The sequence below is a fragment of the Suncus etruscus genome, chromosome 1 (genome assembly GCF_024139225.1).
Source record: "Suncus etruscus isolate mSunEtr1 chromosome 1, mSunEtr1.pri.cur, whole genome shotgun sequence".
Taxonomy (NCBI): domain Eukaryota; kingdom Metazoa; phylum Chordata; class Mammalia; order Eulipotyphla; family Soricidae; genus Suncus; species Suncus etruscus.
This window is the reverse complement of record NC_064848.1, coordinates 45,312,559-45,331,878: the sequence shown is the minus strand read 5'-3', so window position 1 is coordinate 45,331,878 and position 19,320 is coordinate 45,312,559. Positions and strand designations below refer to the sequence as shown.

The 19,320-nt window shown below is 33.7% G+C and overlaps 1 protein-coding gene across 1 annotated transcript in view; it reads right to left on the bottom strand.

Moving 5' to 3' along the window:
- The window catches only part of ADAMTSL1 (ADAMTS like 1), a 503,362-nt gene that overhangs the window by 374,651 nt on the left and 109,391 nt on the right, over window positions 1-19,320 (bottom strand). Inside the window, 1 exon segment of the mRNA XM_049769401.1 lies at window positions 12,178-12,414. Coding sequence (XP_049625358.1) covers window positions 12,178-12,414 — 237 coding nt within the window.

Genomic DNA, 19,320 nt, shown 5'->3' with positions numbered 1-19,320 from the left:
CCAAGACCTTATACCTTTCTGACTAGTAAGAGTGACTGTTCCTCTGAGATCCTGGGTCAAGCCAGATAGTCTATAATTTATAATGAAGACTTTGAGATACATGATTTCAATTCAATTTCTGAAGAGATAGAGACTAAGGACAGCCATTCAAGTGGTCAACCTATCTGTAATTGAGTCTGAATAAAAATTCTGAATATAAATTCAGATGAAATTCTAAGTTTTTCACTAGTAAGAATGAGATTGCTTCTGGATTTGTCACATACCTCCTTAATTAGGTATGATCTTTCTTAGCTCATTTTTGCTAAATGAGCAAAATATTTTGTCAAACACTTGTTTTAATACTACTGGCAGATCAGATTTTGTTTTTTTATATTTCATGTGTTATTGCATCAATATTTACTGATATGCATAAGGTAAAATATTCTTGCATATTTAGAATAAATGTAGTTTGATCATAATTTATTTTATGTGGGGAGTTTGAACCACAACCAGTGGTACTTCTGGCTTTATCCTTAGCAATCTCTGTTGGAGGTGCTCAGAGAATAAAATGCAGTATGTAGTATCATATGTAATTTTCCTCCTTTTAATTTTATAGATAAATTTGAGAAAGATAGATGTTCATTCCTTAAAACTTTGGAAGAAGAGTAGGATATGTATTGGTAGAGTAAATGTCATTTGTATTGATAGTTTTGCTTCTTTTTTTAAATTTTTATTTTGACCATATTGGCTTACATATCTTTCACAGTAGTATTTTTGGTACATATTAACATCAAAACAGGGTAATACCCTTCACCAAATTTGTCTTCCCTTCACCCCCATTCCCTTCCTGCAACCCATATCCCCAACCATCACCCCCCACGCTGCTAGAGAGAGTGGTCCCCTCTGTGTCTAGCTAGATAGTTTTGCTTCTTATCATATGAGAGGAGAGAGAAAAAGGATAGAAAGGAAAAGAAAGAGGGGGTCAGACAGTAATATAACAAAAACAGTACTAAAAATAAATTCACATAAATTAAGGCTTATTCCAGAAAAAATATCACAAAATAAGAAATATATAATATTATGCTTAATGGAACTAGAAACATAATACTCAAAACAAAAGTAGGATTAATGAAGAATATAAAAAAAAATTCGAGCCAAAATGAACAAAATGGAGATGAGAATGATAACCAAAATAAATAAAGCTTACTTCATAAAATAATAAAATACACAAAACTTTGTCCAGACTCACAAAGAAGAAAAGAACTAGTCTGAATTAAAAGAGAATCTACAATACTTACTGCAAAAATAAAAAAGCTCATAAGAGTAATTTAAGAACAATTGCATAACAACAAATTAGATAATATAGAACAAAGTTAAAAAAATCCTGCGGTGCTTAGAAACATTTTTTTCCTTGGCAATGTTCTTGAAGTATTTCTAAAAAATGAAAGCACAGTATATTGCTTTTGGATGAAATGTCCTGTAACATCAATTAAGTCCTTCTCAGAAATTTTGTCATTTAAGACTTTTGTTTTTCATTGTTGATTTTATGCCTAGACCTACTCATTGTTTTAGTGGATATTAAAATTATATGTTATTATTATGCTATCAATGTATTCCTTTAAGTTATGTTAATATTTGCTTTTTTATATTTTGATGCTGCTAATTTGGTAGTATATATATATATACTAAAATTATTACGCCTCTTACCTATTACTACTCAATATAGTGCTGGAAGTCCTTTAAATGTTTGTTTGTTTGTTTTGAGTTACATCCAGTGGTACTCGGGGATTACTTCTGGCTCTGTACTCAGTTTCCATGGGTAACCATATAGGTTACCAAGGATTAAACCCAGGTCAGCTATGTACAAGTTGAGTGCCCTAACCACTTTAGTATCAGCTTATTGAACTCTTTATAAGAGAAATTCAAGAAGAAAGGATATTAAAAGTACCCCAATGGAAAGAAGAGGTAAACTATCACTGTCTCCATATAACACTTACATAGAAAATACCAAGGACTTTAGTCAAAAGACAATAGTAATAATAAATGAATTAAACAAAGTTTAGGCAATAAAATTAACAGGCAAATGTGATTGTTATGCATTTAATACAGTGCAGAAAAGAGATATTAGGAAAATGTACTATTTAAAGATAATCTAAAATAACTCTATACTTTGAAATAAGTTTGACAAAAGGTGTTAAAAACAATGCCATGAGAATATTTTGTTAAAAATATTGAATGTAGGAGTAACCCCTGAGCATCAAACGGGTATGGCCCGAAAAACCAAAGGAAAAAAAAATATTGAATGTACAGAGGTAGAACATACTCTGCTCATCAACTGAAGAAATTAAAATGATTAAATAAATATACCATTTCAATACAACCTCTATCAAAATTCCAGTGTGATTCCTCAGCAAAAAGATAAAACATAAAATTTATTTAAAACTGAATATGACTCTGCATATCAAAAGCACTCCTGAGGAATAAAAGAACAAAAATAAAGACATTATGTGGATAAGAAGGACCTAAGGACAGTGGTACAGACACATTGGCATGATGGTGGTAGATGTGATGCAGTAGCATTGCATACCTAAATCAGGATACATCAATAAACAGTAGAAGCATCATTCTCCCCCAACTGAAAACTATACTCAAAGTGATAGAAATGAAAACAGCACTTTATTTATTTATTTATTTATTTATTTATTTATTTATTTATTTATTTATTTATTTATTTATGGTTTCTGGGACACACCCAGCAGTTCTCAGGGTTACTCTTGGCTCTGAGCTCAGAAATCACTCCTGGCATGCTTGGATGACCATATGGATACCAGGAATCGAACCCAGGTTCGTTCTGGGTTGGCTGTGTGCAAGGCAAATTCCCTACCGCTGTGCTATATCTCCGACCTGAAACAGCACATTATTGGAATAAAAGAGGCACTTCAAAATGGAACAGAAGTGAAAGGCCATAGGCAGATGAACAAATAATCTATGCCATGAATAAAACCAGAAATACATGCAAAGTGATCGATATTAAAGTAGTAAAGGCTGTGCAAAGAAGCAAGAACAATCTGTTTAGGTAAGAGAGAGATTGTACAGTAATCACCCACCCTTCATGCAATCTGGTTTAATCCCTTGCACTGCATATGCTACCCCAAGTCAGCCAAAGTGATTCCTGAGAATAGTCAGGAGTTAGCCCCGAATACTGCTAAGTATGACCTCTCCAAAACACAACAACAAAACAAAAACTAAAGCAAGAAAAAAAAAAGGAAAAGAAAAATTCTTTGATTGTGATAGGAATACTGGATAGTCAAAAGAAAAGTAATGAAACTGCTTTGGAGTCTCTTTGAAGCTAGAGTGGGCTACCCCTCCCCCAAGCCTCTGTAATTCCAGAACTCCTGGCAGCTGTGTCCATGTTACAGAGTCACCACCATCTCTGCTCACTGGTCCAGTGCCATAGATTCACCTAAGAGAAGAGAGGTAAACCTAACCTCAAAACCCATTGATATACCCATCTGGGGAGGGAGTTAGAGCAAATTCCTCACCCTGCTGAAGCCTTAGCACTTGCACACATCCCCAAACTGTTGCCATGCTAACAGCTCAACTTCCTCTAATCTTTTCCACTAATCTCTCTAGAGACACCTAGCTACCAAAAACTCCAGGTATGTAGCTCTGTGGCTGATATCTCCAAGGACTCTTTGGAGCCAGGGATTGTTGCCCCCTGCCTGCCCAGGTTTCTGTACTTTCAGGAGACCCAGCAGCCACACCCACAATCCACCTCTGCTACCACATGAGTTCATCAGTCCAACTCCACAGATCCTTAAAGACCTAAAACAATGTAAGACCTGTGAGAAAACATAGGCAACACGGTATTTAACATCAACCTCAGAGATTTTTAAATTTAATTCTAATAGCCAGAGAGAAAAAACAAAAGCAAAAATAAACAAATGGAACTATATTAAAATGAAAAAAAAAAACTTAGCAGAGTATTAGATAATTGTGTATTAGTGAAAATATTCCTTAATAAATAAAGAAGATATTTATATATAGTATGTCACACAATAGGTGATAATTAAAATATATAAAGAACATACAAAACTATGGGGGCTTGTTCTTGCTTTATACACAGTCTACATGGGATCAATCTCTAGTATCTCTTATAGTTCCTTGAGTACAATTGATCAATTGATCCGTGGACCAGGAATAAGCCTGAGCACTTTCTAGGTATAGCCCCCCCCAAATCCTAAGTACCTATGAATATAAGCTTACTTAGAAATATAGTCATTCAATATAAAATATAATGGAATTAGCTACCTCAATGAAAATTTGGCCTAGGGGCCGGAGAGATAGCACAGCGGTAGGACGTTTGCCTTGTACACAGACTATGTAGGGCAGACAATGGTTCGAATTCCATATGGTCCCCCATGCCTGCCACGAGTGATTTCTGAGCATAGAGCCAGGAATAACCCCTGAGAGCCACTGGGTGTGACTCAAAAACAACAAAACAAAACAAAACAAATTGGTCCTAACCTAACATTGTTAATATCTTTATAATATGAGAAAACATTTACATGAAAAGACAAAGGACATACATTCTAAGAGAAGATGGCCTTTTCAATATGGAGGCAGAGATTAATGGCTGCTATTGGAGGCTAGGAAGGAGCAAAGAAAAATCCCACAAAGTCTTTGAATAAACAAAGCTAATGACACTGCTTTTGGGTATCAACCCACAGAACCATGATAGAAAAAATGTTTTCAACTACTCAATATAGCTAGTTACTAAATAATATGGCTTTTCAGTACTTTCATTCAGCATATCAAATAAAGCTAAATATGTGTTTATAAATTAAAATTTTTGTTTATTTTGTTTGAGGGCCATAATTGACTATACAAGGGTTTAGTCCTGGCAGTGCTCAGGGATAAGATAGTGGTAGGAGTATAGCTACATGAATATGGACATGAGAATGTTGTGAGTAGGAGTAGCATGTTTCTGTATAGTTGTAAATTCTCCCTCTGAAGTCTAAATTCTAGGTTAGTAGGGGCTGTGACTTTTTGTTGTTCCTTCAAGTATTTTCAGTATCTAACATATTCTTAGTTATGAGATTTATTAAGTATATTTTAAATGACGAATTGTCTTATAATAATCCATAGAATTAAATATGAGGGAAGAGATCTTATTCAACTTTGTATCTTCAGTACCCAACATAAAATAGATTATAGTGAGAACATACAAACAATTTTAAGAAATTAAGTAATTGGTCAACATTTACCGAGAAAGCAGTTGAACAGTTCATTTCATCTTTAATTTACCATGCAGAGACTAGGAGAAAACTATGCATTAAATCTTTCAAGAACTAAGTTTCCATGTGGAATTACATTACAAAACACAGAAGGAAAAATGGCCAACTCTTTATTTCTGACATCACCATCTTTAGAATAACTGGTAGACATTTGATACTAGTGACTTAGGTCACAGACAGAGATGGAGAAATAATCATTTCATTCTATTCATTTCAAACTACTTACCACAGGAATTCTTAAAAATGAAAAAAAAACTTCTTTGTTAGTATTTGACATAGCCACTGTATGACATCACATGTTTATTGTATTATTTATTAAAAACAATATTACATTAGACCTTTCTTGAATTGTTTTTTTAAGCTCTCCTACTAACTGAAATAGCAACAGCAAAAATTTAAAAATAATATTGTTGGGCTTGTGTGATAGCACAGTGATAGGAAGTTTGCCTTGCATGCAGCTGATCCAGGATGAACCTCAATTCGATCCTGGGTGTCCCATATAGTCCCCCAAGCCAGGAGCAATTTCTGAGTGCATAGCCAGGGGTAACCCCTGGGCATCACTGGGTGTGGCCAAATAAAACAAAAAAACATATTTTTATGGAGTTGCTTTACAAAAATATTGTCTTTTTGATGTATGTATGTGATGCCATAACTAATAAATTTACTAATTATAAAAGTAAAACAGACATTTGTATATTGCCCTCAAAAATATCATGATTATTTTCAGCAGTAAGAATACATTTTTCTATGTGTAAATATGTGCTACTTTAAAATAGTTTGAGGAAAAAACTTTGTGATTTATAACAAATATAAATGAGGTAATTTGGATAATGAAAATACATGAATAACAGCAGAACTAATAGAGCTGATCTTATTTGTGCTGGTTCATTAACTCTGTACAGGATGCAATTTACTGCTCTGAAACAAAAATTAATAGTAGTACAGCATGGAGTTATTAGTAAAAAAAAAGGTGCAGTAGGAAATTATCAGATAATCTGCTCATAGGGGAGTTTAAATATGCTTCTGTATAAATAACCTATTAAAATGTGAAAGTCAAGAAGTGATTTGGGTACTGCTACTTTTGGCTAATATTTATCAATTTTATAGCAAACATAGTAAAATATAGTTTTATTTGCAATTTGTCACTTGTAAGTAAGCACTTACTAATATTATCCTTATTTTGGAATTGAAACTGAGATTTATGAACTTGATCAAATAACATATATGTAGGTGGTGGAATTTAGTTTCAAACCTATGCAGTTGACCTCCATTCTATTGTGACAATTTACCTTCATACCTCTAATTTATCTCTAACTTCAACTAATCTAGAATGATAGAGAACATATATATATATATATATATATATATATATGTGTGTGTGTGTGTGTGTGTGTGTGTGTGTGTGTGTGTGTGTGTGTATGTTTGTCCTCATATAGATATTCCAATGCTTTCTCAATCTGAGAAGCCAGATGGGAAAGACCAACATAATGATCAGGAAACTACCAAGTTTTAGGAGGGAGGAAAATGTGGAGCATGTAATTTGTAATTTGTAAAGTTCTCACTAGACCTACTGTTTTCATATATAAGTGCCAGTACTAGAGTGAAATAAATTTTTGCCCATGGCAGAAGCTACAAAATAACAAGAGATATAGTTAAACAATGTCAAAAAACACCAACATTTTCTGACCTCTAATTCTGCCTTGTAAGATTGTAAGAGGAAAATAGTTTAATACAGTGGAGCAATATTGTTTTCTGGTGGGACTAGATAATCTCAAAATGCATGTGTACTTTGAATAAACAGAAAATGAGTACAGAACAGAGATTTTTTTCCTGATCAGATATCATTAAATTAAAAAGACAATACTTTATATTGAAACCAAAGTAATGTTAATTTCTCATTACCAGTTTAATTATAAAATGAGGATAATGAAAATGTGTGGTTGAAGGCATGTTTTGAAATTCAAAATGTTTAGATTCCTCTACATTTTCACAGCATTTTATGCTTTGTTGATGAGTTTCAAACAAATTATCTCCTTTGGTGGTCTTTTGTCTGTGAAATAATCTTATTTTCCATACATTGTAAAATAAAATTCGAGAAGGTTATGTGAATTGATCAAGATTATACAAATCATTTTGACTTTAAATCCTGCTTGCTTCCATTCTACAGGTGGGTCATATTTGGTCAATCTATAGGACCATAAAGAATATTCCAAGCATCAAAACTAATAAAGATGATTTATGAGGGATGATGCTTAAGACTGTATCATCTAGGAAGCCTCTAATGATTTTAGGATGCATCAAATTTGAGGATCATTACTGAGTTTTAAATAACACTTGCTCTTATTTTCCCAGTTTTAGTAGAAGAAATAGGAACTTTGTAACCATGGCTAAATGTCCCTACAAAAGCCTCAGAATCAACTAGAGCTTCAAATATTAAAAAAATATTTGCAAAGAAAAATTTAAATGCAGATATATAAAGTCTATGTCTAACTACGGTAGTCACAAAAATGGAGAATAATTACTATAACTGTTAATATTGCTTTGACAGCTACCACCATTGCTGTTATTATTAGAATTAACCTACTTCCTAGTATGCTGCTTAGTACTATTAAGAATAAGGCATCTATGTAAATAATAATTATTCTAAAATTTTCCTGATGCAAACAGGACAAACATTAATAATCCATTAATTCTTGAATTCTTCAAGGTATCAGTTTTCTCACTTGTGAAGAAACAATATCTCTGAATTATTAAGGAATCTGTTGTATCTAAAAGCCCAGAACATTATAGTTATATATGAGAATTAAAGGACAAACCAATTTTGAGAAAAGAATTTAGTTGAATATCAATCAGGTATAACTGTAACAATATGTGCTTACAAATGACAATTCTATATAGCTCTGTTATCATTTTCTTTTCAGTTTATTTTTATTTACTTATTTTATTTTATGTTTGTTTTGGGGCCACACCCAGTGACACTCAGGGGTTACTCCTGGCTATGCACTCAGAAATCACTCCTGGCTTGGAGAACCATATGGATGCTGGGGGATTGAACTGTGGTCCATCAATTTAATAGTGCTGAGTGGTGCCAGGGATCAAATAAGGTCTGGTCACCTGTAAAGCAAGTTGCTTATACCTTCTGTATTATCTCTCCATGAATCTCTCCAGGGCCACCTCTCATTTTCTTTCCAGGAAGAAATATGTCCTTGACAGTTTGAAGTTTATGTTTGTCTACCTTCAAAAATATTTGAAGTGAGACTAAAATATATTAGAGAGAGACTAGTAAAACAAAAAAAACATTTGAATAAAAAAAATGGCATCAAAGAAAAAGTTAAGTTTACATTAAGAGCAATGGAAGAGAAGAAAAAGAGAATAAGCAATGTCCAATAAAATAGTTAAAAAATTTTAGAATTTTCCATTTTTTGGAATTAGGGTGGTAGCAACATGCCTCATGTGATATACTCAACCCCACCTCAACACAATACAAACACCCTTAAGCATTCTTGAATAATGTCTGGTATAGCCCTCAGGGCCCCAATCCCCAACTGGGAATTTAGCCACTACAAAATAGCATCTTTAGACTTTAAAAACACATCTGAGCAAAGGATCCTAGTCATTTTTAGTGGAAGGATAAAGCACTGATGATGAGGGTAATATGGTAACAGATATCCTAAGGTATAGATATTTACTCACTTTTAAACCAATGTTATCTCAATAAAAATGGAACAAAAATAAGGCTAAATTAATTTGTATAACTGGAATAAATCCGACTTAAAAAATACATATAAAAAAGAATAAAAGGAGGAAAGGAAGGAGATAATTATTTTTAAAAAAACTAGGTGAAGTTGTTTATGAAAAGTGAGCATTTAAGTTAGAATTAAGACTCCTCTTTGTTCTAAAAATTGTGAAACAAAGACTTAAGTTTATTACCAAACCAAAATGGTCTAAATACTAAAACACAGATACAAACTAAATAAAGGATCATTAAATTGTTATTTCAGTAGAAACCAATTTATAAATTTAAACTCTTTTGAGATGGTAACAATGCTCTAACTTTACTTTTGTGGTACTTTTAATTTCTTACTATTTTCAATTCTAAACTTCTATAAAGGTACACATTTAAGTACTCTATTCTACTGTCATCATGCTATTTTCTATTCTTCAAATTACTTAATAAAACTATATTAATTTGGGGGCCAGAGAGATAGCACAGTGGGTAGGGTGTTTGTCTTACACGCAGCTGATCAGGGTTCTATCCCCAGCATCCCATATTGTACCCTGAGCCTGCCAAGAGCAACTTCTGAGTACAGAGCCAGTAGAAACCCATGTATACTGCTGGATGTGGCCCAAAAACAAACAAAATAACCCGTCAATTATTGTATATAACATGAAAGCATAGGTTATGGTAATAGTAGCAAGATTCAGAATTATATTCCTTAAAAATCCAGATAAAGTTGCAGTTTTTTATTCTATAAGCATAATTAATTTGATTAATTGCTTTCTGCCATAGTTCTAATCAAAATTCATACTCTGTGGGTTTTAAAATTTGCTTTATTCCTCCCTCCCTCCCTCCCTCCCTCCCTTCCTTCCTCCCTCCCTCCCTCCCTCCCTCCCTCCCTCCCTTCCTCCCTCTCTCCCTCCCTCCCTCCCTCCCTCCCTCCCTCCCTCCCTCCCTCCCTCCCTCCCTCCCTTCCCTCCCTCCCTCCCTTCCTTCCTTCCTTCCTTCCTTCCTTCCTTCCTTCCTTCCTTCCTTCCTTCCTTCCTTCCTTCCTTCCTTCCTTCCTTCCTTCTTTCTTTTGGTTTTCGGGTCACACCCAGCGGCACTCAGGGGTTACTCTTGGCTCTAGGCTCAGAAATCGCTCCTGGCAGGCTTGGGGAACCATATGGGATGCCGGGATTTGAACCACCATCCTTCTGCATGCAAGGCAAACACTCTGCCTCCATGCTACTTCTCTGGCCCCCAAATTTGCTTTCTTTCTGTTCCTGTTTTCATTCTTGGACTAGGCCCATGCTTTGACTCACCTTGGCCACAGTCTAAGCTTGTTTAGCTGGTCTTATCTCCAGCACCTTTACATTTGTTTCAAATATCAGGTAACTGAATTTACATTGTTCTTTTTAAACAACACTAAGATCATGTGTTTCACCAGTAAATTTCTATTGTCCTCACATGATTAACAATAGTCCTGTTAGCTGTCAATTTACCATGATTTTCTTCTAACCTTCCTTGTCCTTACTGGATCTCTATGAGGAAAGTGCCTGTTCTCCAACCAAAATAAACATTTTATTTTATTTCCAATTTATTTTATTTTATTTATTTTTGTGGGAGAGGGCCTCCCAGGCAGTGTTTGGGGGGGACTCAAAGGTTACTCCTGGTGATACTTGGTCAACGGGGCCAGTATGCTCAATGATGGGCCAAGAATGAGGTATTGCTCAGGCCTATGCTGCCAAGGACCTCTATGAGCACCAAAATCAAAGCGTACTACAGCAGTGCAGAGAAAAGCATTCAGTACCAGGGATAGAATCCAGGAGGAGAGGGGATTTAGAAACAACCTATAGAGGGAAGTTGACATTGGTGGCAGGATCAGTGCTGGAACATTATATATCTAACTTCAACTATGAATAACTTTATAAATTATGTTCTTTGATAAAATAAAATAAAATAAAGAAATTTGTATCAACATGAATAGATTTCCTACTGAGTGCAAAGTACTGCATACCATATGTCCAAAATGGTGATTAATAACCCAAATATATTAAAAATGTATACAGCCAACAACAGCAAAAAACCACTAAATTTTTAGAATAGGAAAAAATTAATAGATGTACAGGTAGTCAAAAAGTAATATGAACAGACATTTATCTCATATTATGAAAAAATGAAAATAAAGAGAACAATGATATATGACTTTATTACTATAATAATGTATACTACCACAAGTCAAAATATTAAGCACTGAAGACAATATACAGAGAAGAGAGTCCTCACTGACTACAGGTGATGGTGTAAATTGGTATAAGTATTATGGAAAACATAATGGATATTTGTTTAAAAAATTTAAATATGGTGCCTACATAACATAGTTATTCTATTTCTAGCCTTTACCTAAAAAATACAAACATATAAATTCAAAGAGATATACGTGCTGCATGTCTACTGCAGAATCATATACAATAGTAAGAGCTGTAAACAAACAACTTGATGAATGAATAAAGACTAGGTAGTATATATAAAAATGAGTTATGTAAGTAAATAAAAGAAAAAATTCTGCCATGGCAACATATAATGTTCTAAAGGTTTATTCTCAGTGAAGTAATTATAATGGATAAAGGTAAGACTATGTCAGTTATCCTGATTCAAAGAAAATTTTAAACTCTAAATGGCAAATACATGGCAAAAATGAACTTTTAGACAATGGTAAGAAGATAAAAAAAATAAAATGCCCTTTTAAGATTTACATGGCTTAAGCCAGATTTGGCAGACATTTTATTGCCTTTTTCTGTTGTTTAATCTTTCAACAAAATTATAAATATGGCTAAAATTTAGTATGTTCCCCTATAGTTTACCTGAAAATTTTAGAATTAATTTTACCTGATTTATTTGAAAACTTCAAGTAAATGAAAGTCAAAGTCTTTGAATACATGTAGACATCCACATAAAGACAATTAACATTTCAAGGTTTAGATAATTTCACAGTCTAGTACAAAAACAAATTCATGAAAGAGTTTTAACTCACTTTTCTTAACATAAATATAGAACTTGTTATTTTAACTGAAATTAAACCTCAAATTTTCCATAATATTTAAACTCTAGGAAAAATAAAACTGAGGGATTCAGATAACAAAATTTTCTATATGTCATTACAACCCTCTGGAAAAGGAATTCAATGAAAAGAGCACTTACTTGGCATAAACCACTGATGCACATATCCAATGATTCTGTGTAGCAACGTGTACCATCTAGGACTTTTGGTGCTAATTCAACAACCAAGGCAGTTCCTTTGGCCTGGCATTTGAGAGAACATGGATTATCAGGATCATTGGACACAGGAAGCCACTCATAAAACTGGCCATGATGCTTAACATCATTATGAGCTAAGCATTGCTGGGCTCTGAAATCACCTGCTTCTGGTGGACAGTCCTAAAGGAAAAAAGAGAAGGTGCATACAAATTTAAAAAGTATCCCAAAGAGGTTAATACCTAAGTTATCTTATATATATGTATAAATATATACATATATATATATATATTGCTGGTAAAACTTAAGAAAAAAACATCTAACTGTAACTGTATCTGGAAAATGGGAAGAAGAGATGAACAGTAACTTCTTCAAAGAATACAGATGGCCAAATGGTCTGTGAAAAAATGCTCCACATCATTAATCATCAGGGAAATGAAAATCAAAACAACATAAGAGATATCATCCCACACCATAGAGACTGGTGCACAATAAGAACAAGAACAACCAGTACTGGCATGGATGTGGGTAAACAGGAACTCTTGTTCAGTGCTGGTGGGAATATAGACTAGTACAGCCTTTTTGAAAAACAATATGATTATTTCTCAAACAGCTAGAGATTGAGCTTCAATATGACCCAGCACTACCACTCTGAGATACAACCTAACCGGCCAAAATACAATGCAGAAAGCCTTCTGCACGTCTATGTTTATTACAGTACTATTCATAATATCCAGAATCTGTAGATAACACAAGTACACAAGAACAGATGAAGTAGATAAAGAAACTGTGGACAATCTAGACAATGAAATACTATGCAACTGTGAGGAAAAATGAAGTTACGAAATTTGCTTATACTCGATGGATATGGAGAGTATTATGCTGAGAAAAATGAGTCAGAGGGAGAGGGATATACTAAAATTGAACTCATTTGTAAATATAAAATAAATATAACATATGTTATTAGTATTCAAAGACAGTAGAGATGAAAGCCAGGAGGACTGATTCATTGTAGGAAGCTTGCCACAAAGAGCAGGGAAGTGCAGTTACAGTAGAAAAGGATCCACTATGACAATAATAGGTGGAAATGATCATTCTGGATAAAAACTGGGTGCTGAAAGGTGATAAAGTGATATACATTTGCCAGTGGTCCTCAAAGACTACGACTCAGGGGCCACGTCTTGTATTTGTTCCCTTTTTGTTTCTTCACTTCAAAATAAGATATATGCATTGTGCATAAGAATTTGTTCATAGTGTTTATTTTTACTATAGTTTGACCCTCAAACTGTCTGAGGGACAGTGAATTGACCCCTGTTTGAAAAGTTTGAGGTCCACTGCAACACCTTCAGTAACATTACTGCAAATCACGGTGCCTAAAAAGAAAAAAGGAAGAGGAAGGAGTGGAACAAGGGGAAGGAGACAGAAAGGACAGAGAGAGAGAGAGAGAGAGAGAGAGAGAGAGAGAGAGAGAGAGAGAGAGAGAGAGAGAGAGACAGAGACAGAGAGAGACAGAGAGAGACAGAGAGAGAGAGAGAGAGAGAGAGAGAGAGAGAGAGAGAGAGAGAGAGAGAGAGAAGGCAGGCAGAACAGAAGGTGGGGGGGGGCAGAAGGGAAACTAGGTGACTGGGATTATCCACTGGTGAAGAGTGTTGTATATTGCATTACTCAAACTCAAACTCACACATAAACAATCATAAAGATCTATATTAGAAAGAACATCTTTTTTTTCTTTTTCTAGGTTTATTAAACAAATGTTTTTTTATTTTTATTTTTATATTGATCATAATGGCTTACATATCTTTCACAGTAGTATTTTAGGTACATGTTAACATTGAATCAAGGGAATACCCATCACCAAATTTGTCCTCCCCCCATACCAGTTCCCTTTCTGCAACCCAGTACCCCACCATCCCACTCCACCCTGGGGTTCTAGAGTAGGTGGTCTCTTCTTTGTCTAGCTTACTATTAGTGATCATATATCTGTTTGGTCCTGGTACCCTCCCTTGTTTCCCCTCTATTTAAGAGGCAGAGCTAGATAAATCGAGTTATGTGGTTTTGTTTGAAGGAAAGAAAAGCAATAGATTGGGGTACAACATAAGAAAAAATTAAAAAGAAAGAAGTCAATACACTGAAAATGGGCGGAGTCCTTCTAGAGGCTTTCAACCTCAGTTTGAGAGAGGATGTGAAAAAGGTAATTGAAACACCACAACAATACAGAAAAAAATATCAAATTAAATATCCAGTGCACACTACAGCAATAAAGACAAGAACCACACAATAGTCTTGGTTCTAAAATCAAATCATGCTGGAGTGCAAAAAGAAAGAAATCAATCAATTGATAAATAAATATGTGGAAAAACGATTGTTTTTGTGCTTTTTTCCCCCCTTTTCTTTTTCCCCTGCATAGGCACAGTAACTATTGAGGTAGAAAGAACATCTTAATGGAAAAGCATAACATTGTCATAATCTAACATAGTAAAGTTTAAAGAAAATAAATAAGACAACTTTAAAAGTGCAAATAGTGCCACCTATCATTTTTAAAGGCTTTTAATGAGTAAGTTTTATTGTACATGCAATAAAATTGGAATATATGATGGAAGAATACATAATATTTATCCGTGGAAAGGCTTTCATACTAGTTTTTAGTTGAAAAAATGGATTCACAGGTGGCCTTTGTCAATTCATATTACTCCATTATCATTTTGCAATTCTATTACAAAAGGCTTCTTTCTCTAAAAATATATTTACATTTACATAAGAATTATGACTATAGGCTAGCTATTTCATTAAATTTCTGAATCATTTTTCAAATTTTAGCTATACAATTAACTCACATATAAACTCTAGCATATGGAATACATTTTTTCCAAGCAAGATACTTATTTAGAAGGAACTTAAATAGCTTAAATACAATCTAAATTCTTCATTCACTTTCTTAGTAATAACATATATGATGTCAAAGTTAATAACACATAGTATTAAATGAAAATATTCATTTATGTTGATTTTAAATACTGTCTGGAAAAAGTAAAATAAAGAATAATTTTGGAAAAAGTTTAAATAAGTATTATTAAAGTTTCTGTAAAAAATAACCATTTATTATACTTCTTTGTGGTACTTGTTTGTAGTGAAAATTAAAACAAAGCCTCGGGGCCAGCGAGGTGACACTAGACTAGAGGTAAAGTGTCTGCCTTGCAAGCGCTAGCCAAGGAAAGGACCGAGGTTTGATCCCCCAGCATCCCATATGATCCCCCCAAGCCAGGGGCAATTTCTGAGCGCTTAGCCGCTTAGCCAGGAGTAACCCCTTAGCATCAAGTTGGTGTGGCCCGAAAACCAAACCAAAACCAAACAAAACAAAACAAAAAACAAAGTCTCTATGCTCTTAATCACAAAACAGGCAAATTGTTTGATGGGAATCATTCTGATCTAAAATGTTTTAACAGTGTCTCCTTTCAAACCTTGTGTTCCAGATAAAAGCAGAGACATTGATTTTGATGCATTAATTCCTCACAACCCATGTTCCAAAGGCAGTTTAACAACTTATGTAGTTAACAAATTTTACCAGATCCTATTTATACTTCACTTAATTTCTGTTCTAAAATAACCCCATGACTAAGAACTGTCCTAAATTTTACCATCTTTATCCCCAAAATTCCTTATTTAAAATGTTCAAGAGATCATTTAAAAGTGGAATTAACTGAAGTAATTTCTTACAGTGGTTACAAATAGCTTTCATAATAAAACCTCCTTTAATTATAAGTAAAATGAATCTAAAATTAGCTAATTCCAGAATCAAGCTGAGTCCCCTCTACATTACCTAAATAGACAATTTTAAATTGAGACCTCTAACTCTGAAGTTATTTTTTACATTTTTCCGATTCCACATGTCATTTATAGTTTAAAATTGTGACATTAAGGTTAAAATCATAGCTTCTTATAAATCCCTTCTGTTCAGCAAAATATGTAGATTTTTTCTGACAAAAACAATAAAACTAATTTTAAACTATCACAGAATTAATACACAGGCAGATATTCCTGTTTGTAAGAAGGCTTTTATCAAATAGTAAATACCTTTACTCATTTCCATCACTACTGTCTTCTGCTCATACCATTGTGTGGGTTGTGAAAAAAATATTTTGCTAAGTTGAAAATGCACTTAAACCTGGAATTCAGAGTTGGAAACTGAATTTGGATCTTTTAAATGTTTTAGTTTATTTGTACTTGGCAAAATGCAACTTCCTGTTTTAAGAAAAAGGACTTAAGAGGACTTATAAAACAGGTTCAGAAAGACTTTTGGACATCAAATACCTCTTACAAAATAACAGTTGATGATTTAATTGTAAATGAATCAGAAACATATGAATCAAATTTCCCTTGAAATACACATGTTTAAAAATTAAGGGAAGATGAATTTGGCAACAGGTTCTTTTGTTGAACCCAAAACATCTCAAGTATAGTTCAAGACACTCACTGAACCCCTAATGCATCTGGGATCACCCAGCTGCAGGAGCGGAAATTCAAGAAAATCATCACAGTATCTGATCCCACAAGTATCATAATAATAGAAACCACAAATAACTTTTACTTTTATATATAGTCACATGTACAAAAGTTTTAGTTTGTAATTGTTCATAAAACCACTATACCTCCCATTTGTTCCAAATGTTAGGCTTAGAAATGATGCTTTAAAATGACCTATGAGAACCCTGAGATTATATTCCTTTCACTTATAATTAGGGAAAAGCATACCAAAATCACAATTGTTACACCCTCTTACCTAGAGAAATGGCCTAAATAAAATTTTTATAAACAGCCAATTCTGGCAAGGTTGAAGAGAAAAAGACTCAGACTTTATAGGTGGCCATGTAAACAGGTTCAGCTATAAAAAGAAGTATGAAGGATTTTAATATTAAAAATTGGTCAAGTGTATCACCCAACAATTATATTTCTAGGCATGTGTATAGTTGACAATTATAAAAACATTAATTAAACAAATATGTATACATATTTAACTGCACGTATTGTAGCTTGATGTAAAATAACCAATTCAAGTAATAAACGGTGGATGATTAAGAAACATATGATGTATATTACAATGAAATTTAACTTAGATATAAGATTAAATTTTGTCATTTGTGACACAAATAGAGTTGAAGGGAACCTTGCAGAGAAAAATAAGTCACAAGAAAGACAAATACTGGATGATCTCACTCATATGTAGTGTAAAAGCAAACAAACAAAACAGAAAAACAAAGTCCAACAGACCCTTGGATTCTGGCTACAGAAATGAAATGACTAAAGATGGAGAAAATGGGAGCAACGTTTTGAGGGATGAAGATGGTCCAGTTGACTCTGATAGAAGGATTCTTGTACTTTGGGGTAGGCATGGCATAGCAATGCATATTTAAAGAGGTTTGAATCTGTACTCCTAAAATATATACAGTATTGTAAAAAAAATGTTGTCCCAATAAAACAAAGAAACTAATGCCCTATTTTGAAAAATATTAACATCATCTTACCCTGGATATCACTGAAATATCAGCTTCTGAAGAGATAAACCATAAGTCATTAGTACTGAACATGAGAGGTAGTGTTTTCTTAGAGTATAACCTTCTCTATATGTTTCCTAAGTATTAGACATATTCAGGAAACTTTCCTAAAAGCTTAGTGGTAGAAATCCTGAGTTTTCTTTCAATTGAGATATTGAAAACAAAAGAGAAAACAAGTGAACTATTATTTACCTATTTATGCATGGAAATTTAACTCAGTAAAATCCCCTTCCTCAGCAAAGATTCTGGCTAAAAACATGGTGTGGTTAAGATGCACTGAATTTATGACTTCAGATTCCCAACCTCACATTGGTAACCAAAAAAACAACCCAGATGAAATAGAGCAAGAGGAAGGAGATAGGTCAGGCTTTTCCCCAGTTTTCTATTTCCAGCTAACTGTAGTATGCTATGAATCGACTGCTGAGTCAGGTTACTGTGTGAATTCAACTTTCCTCATTTGATAGAAATGTATTTTATTTAAAATAGGTGAGCCGAGGAATTAGTACATTTTACCATTTAAAACAGAACAGTAGTTTTTTTCTGTCCAATTTTAAAACATTTTTCCTAAGCATTTCAGAGTTTCTTCTTTATGCACAAAAATAAAAGTTGCCTGTGTATATTTGCTCCCATTATAATTCATAAAATCTGTGGAGTACTGCCATATTTGAATTTAATTCAAAACATTTTCTGGTTAATCAACAAACCAGTGGGAAAGATAAGATAGATCCCAGATGTTCCCTGATGGTGAGAGGTGATCAGATTATATCTTCAGGCTTTTTAGTGTACTTACTGGTTGAAATGTAAAAGATGATATTAGAGCTAAGGTAGTAGCAGCAGAAAAGAGTCTTTGAAAATGGTTTTGAAAGAATATGAAGAATATAGGATCAAAAGAAACATAATTAGGTTGGGACCGGAGCGATAGGACAGCGTTAGGGCATTTGCTTGCACATGACTGACCCAGAATAGGCCTGGGTTTGATCCCCAATGTCCCATATCGTTCCCCAAGTCAGGAGCGATTTCTGAATGCATATCCAGGAGTAACCCCTCAGCATCATTGAGTGTGGCTCAAAATCAAAAAAAGAATATGAAAACCATGGTTATGCTTATTAAAGAATATATTTTCACTCAGGGAGACATCCTCTGCTTTACCTCTACTCTTAAATATGTAGTTGTTGACTTTCTGTATTTTTGTTTCTGTTTTACTGTAGTTATTCTATTTAGTATTATGTATATGTATTACATAACAATATGAATATATGATACTGTTTACACTAGAAATTGTCAGGTGTTCACAAGATCTAGTAGCAATGACAAACATCTACCCCATTACATTTCTCTGTCTTGCAAGTATTTTTTTAATATCTTTATTTAAGATCCATGATTACAAACATGTTTGTAGTTGGGTTTCTGTTATAAAAAAGAACACACACCCCCTACACTAGTGCACCCTTCCCACCACCAATTGCAAGTATTTTTTCTAAATAAATATTTTCATTCCATCCTGTCCCAGTCACATACTCTCCATAAATGTTATGTATGT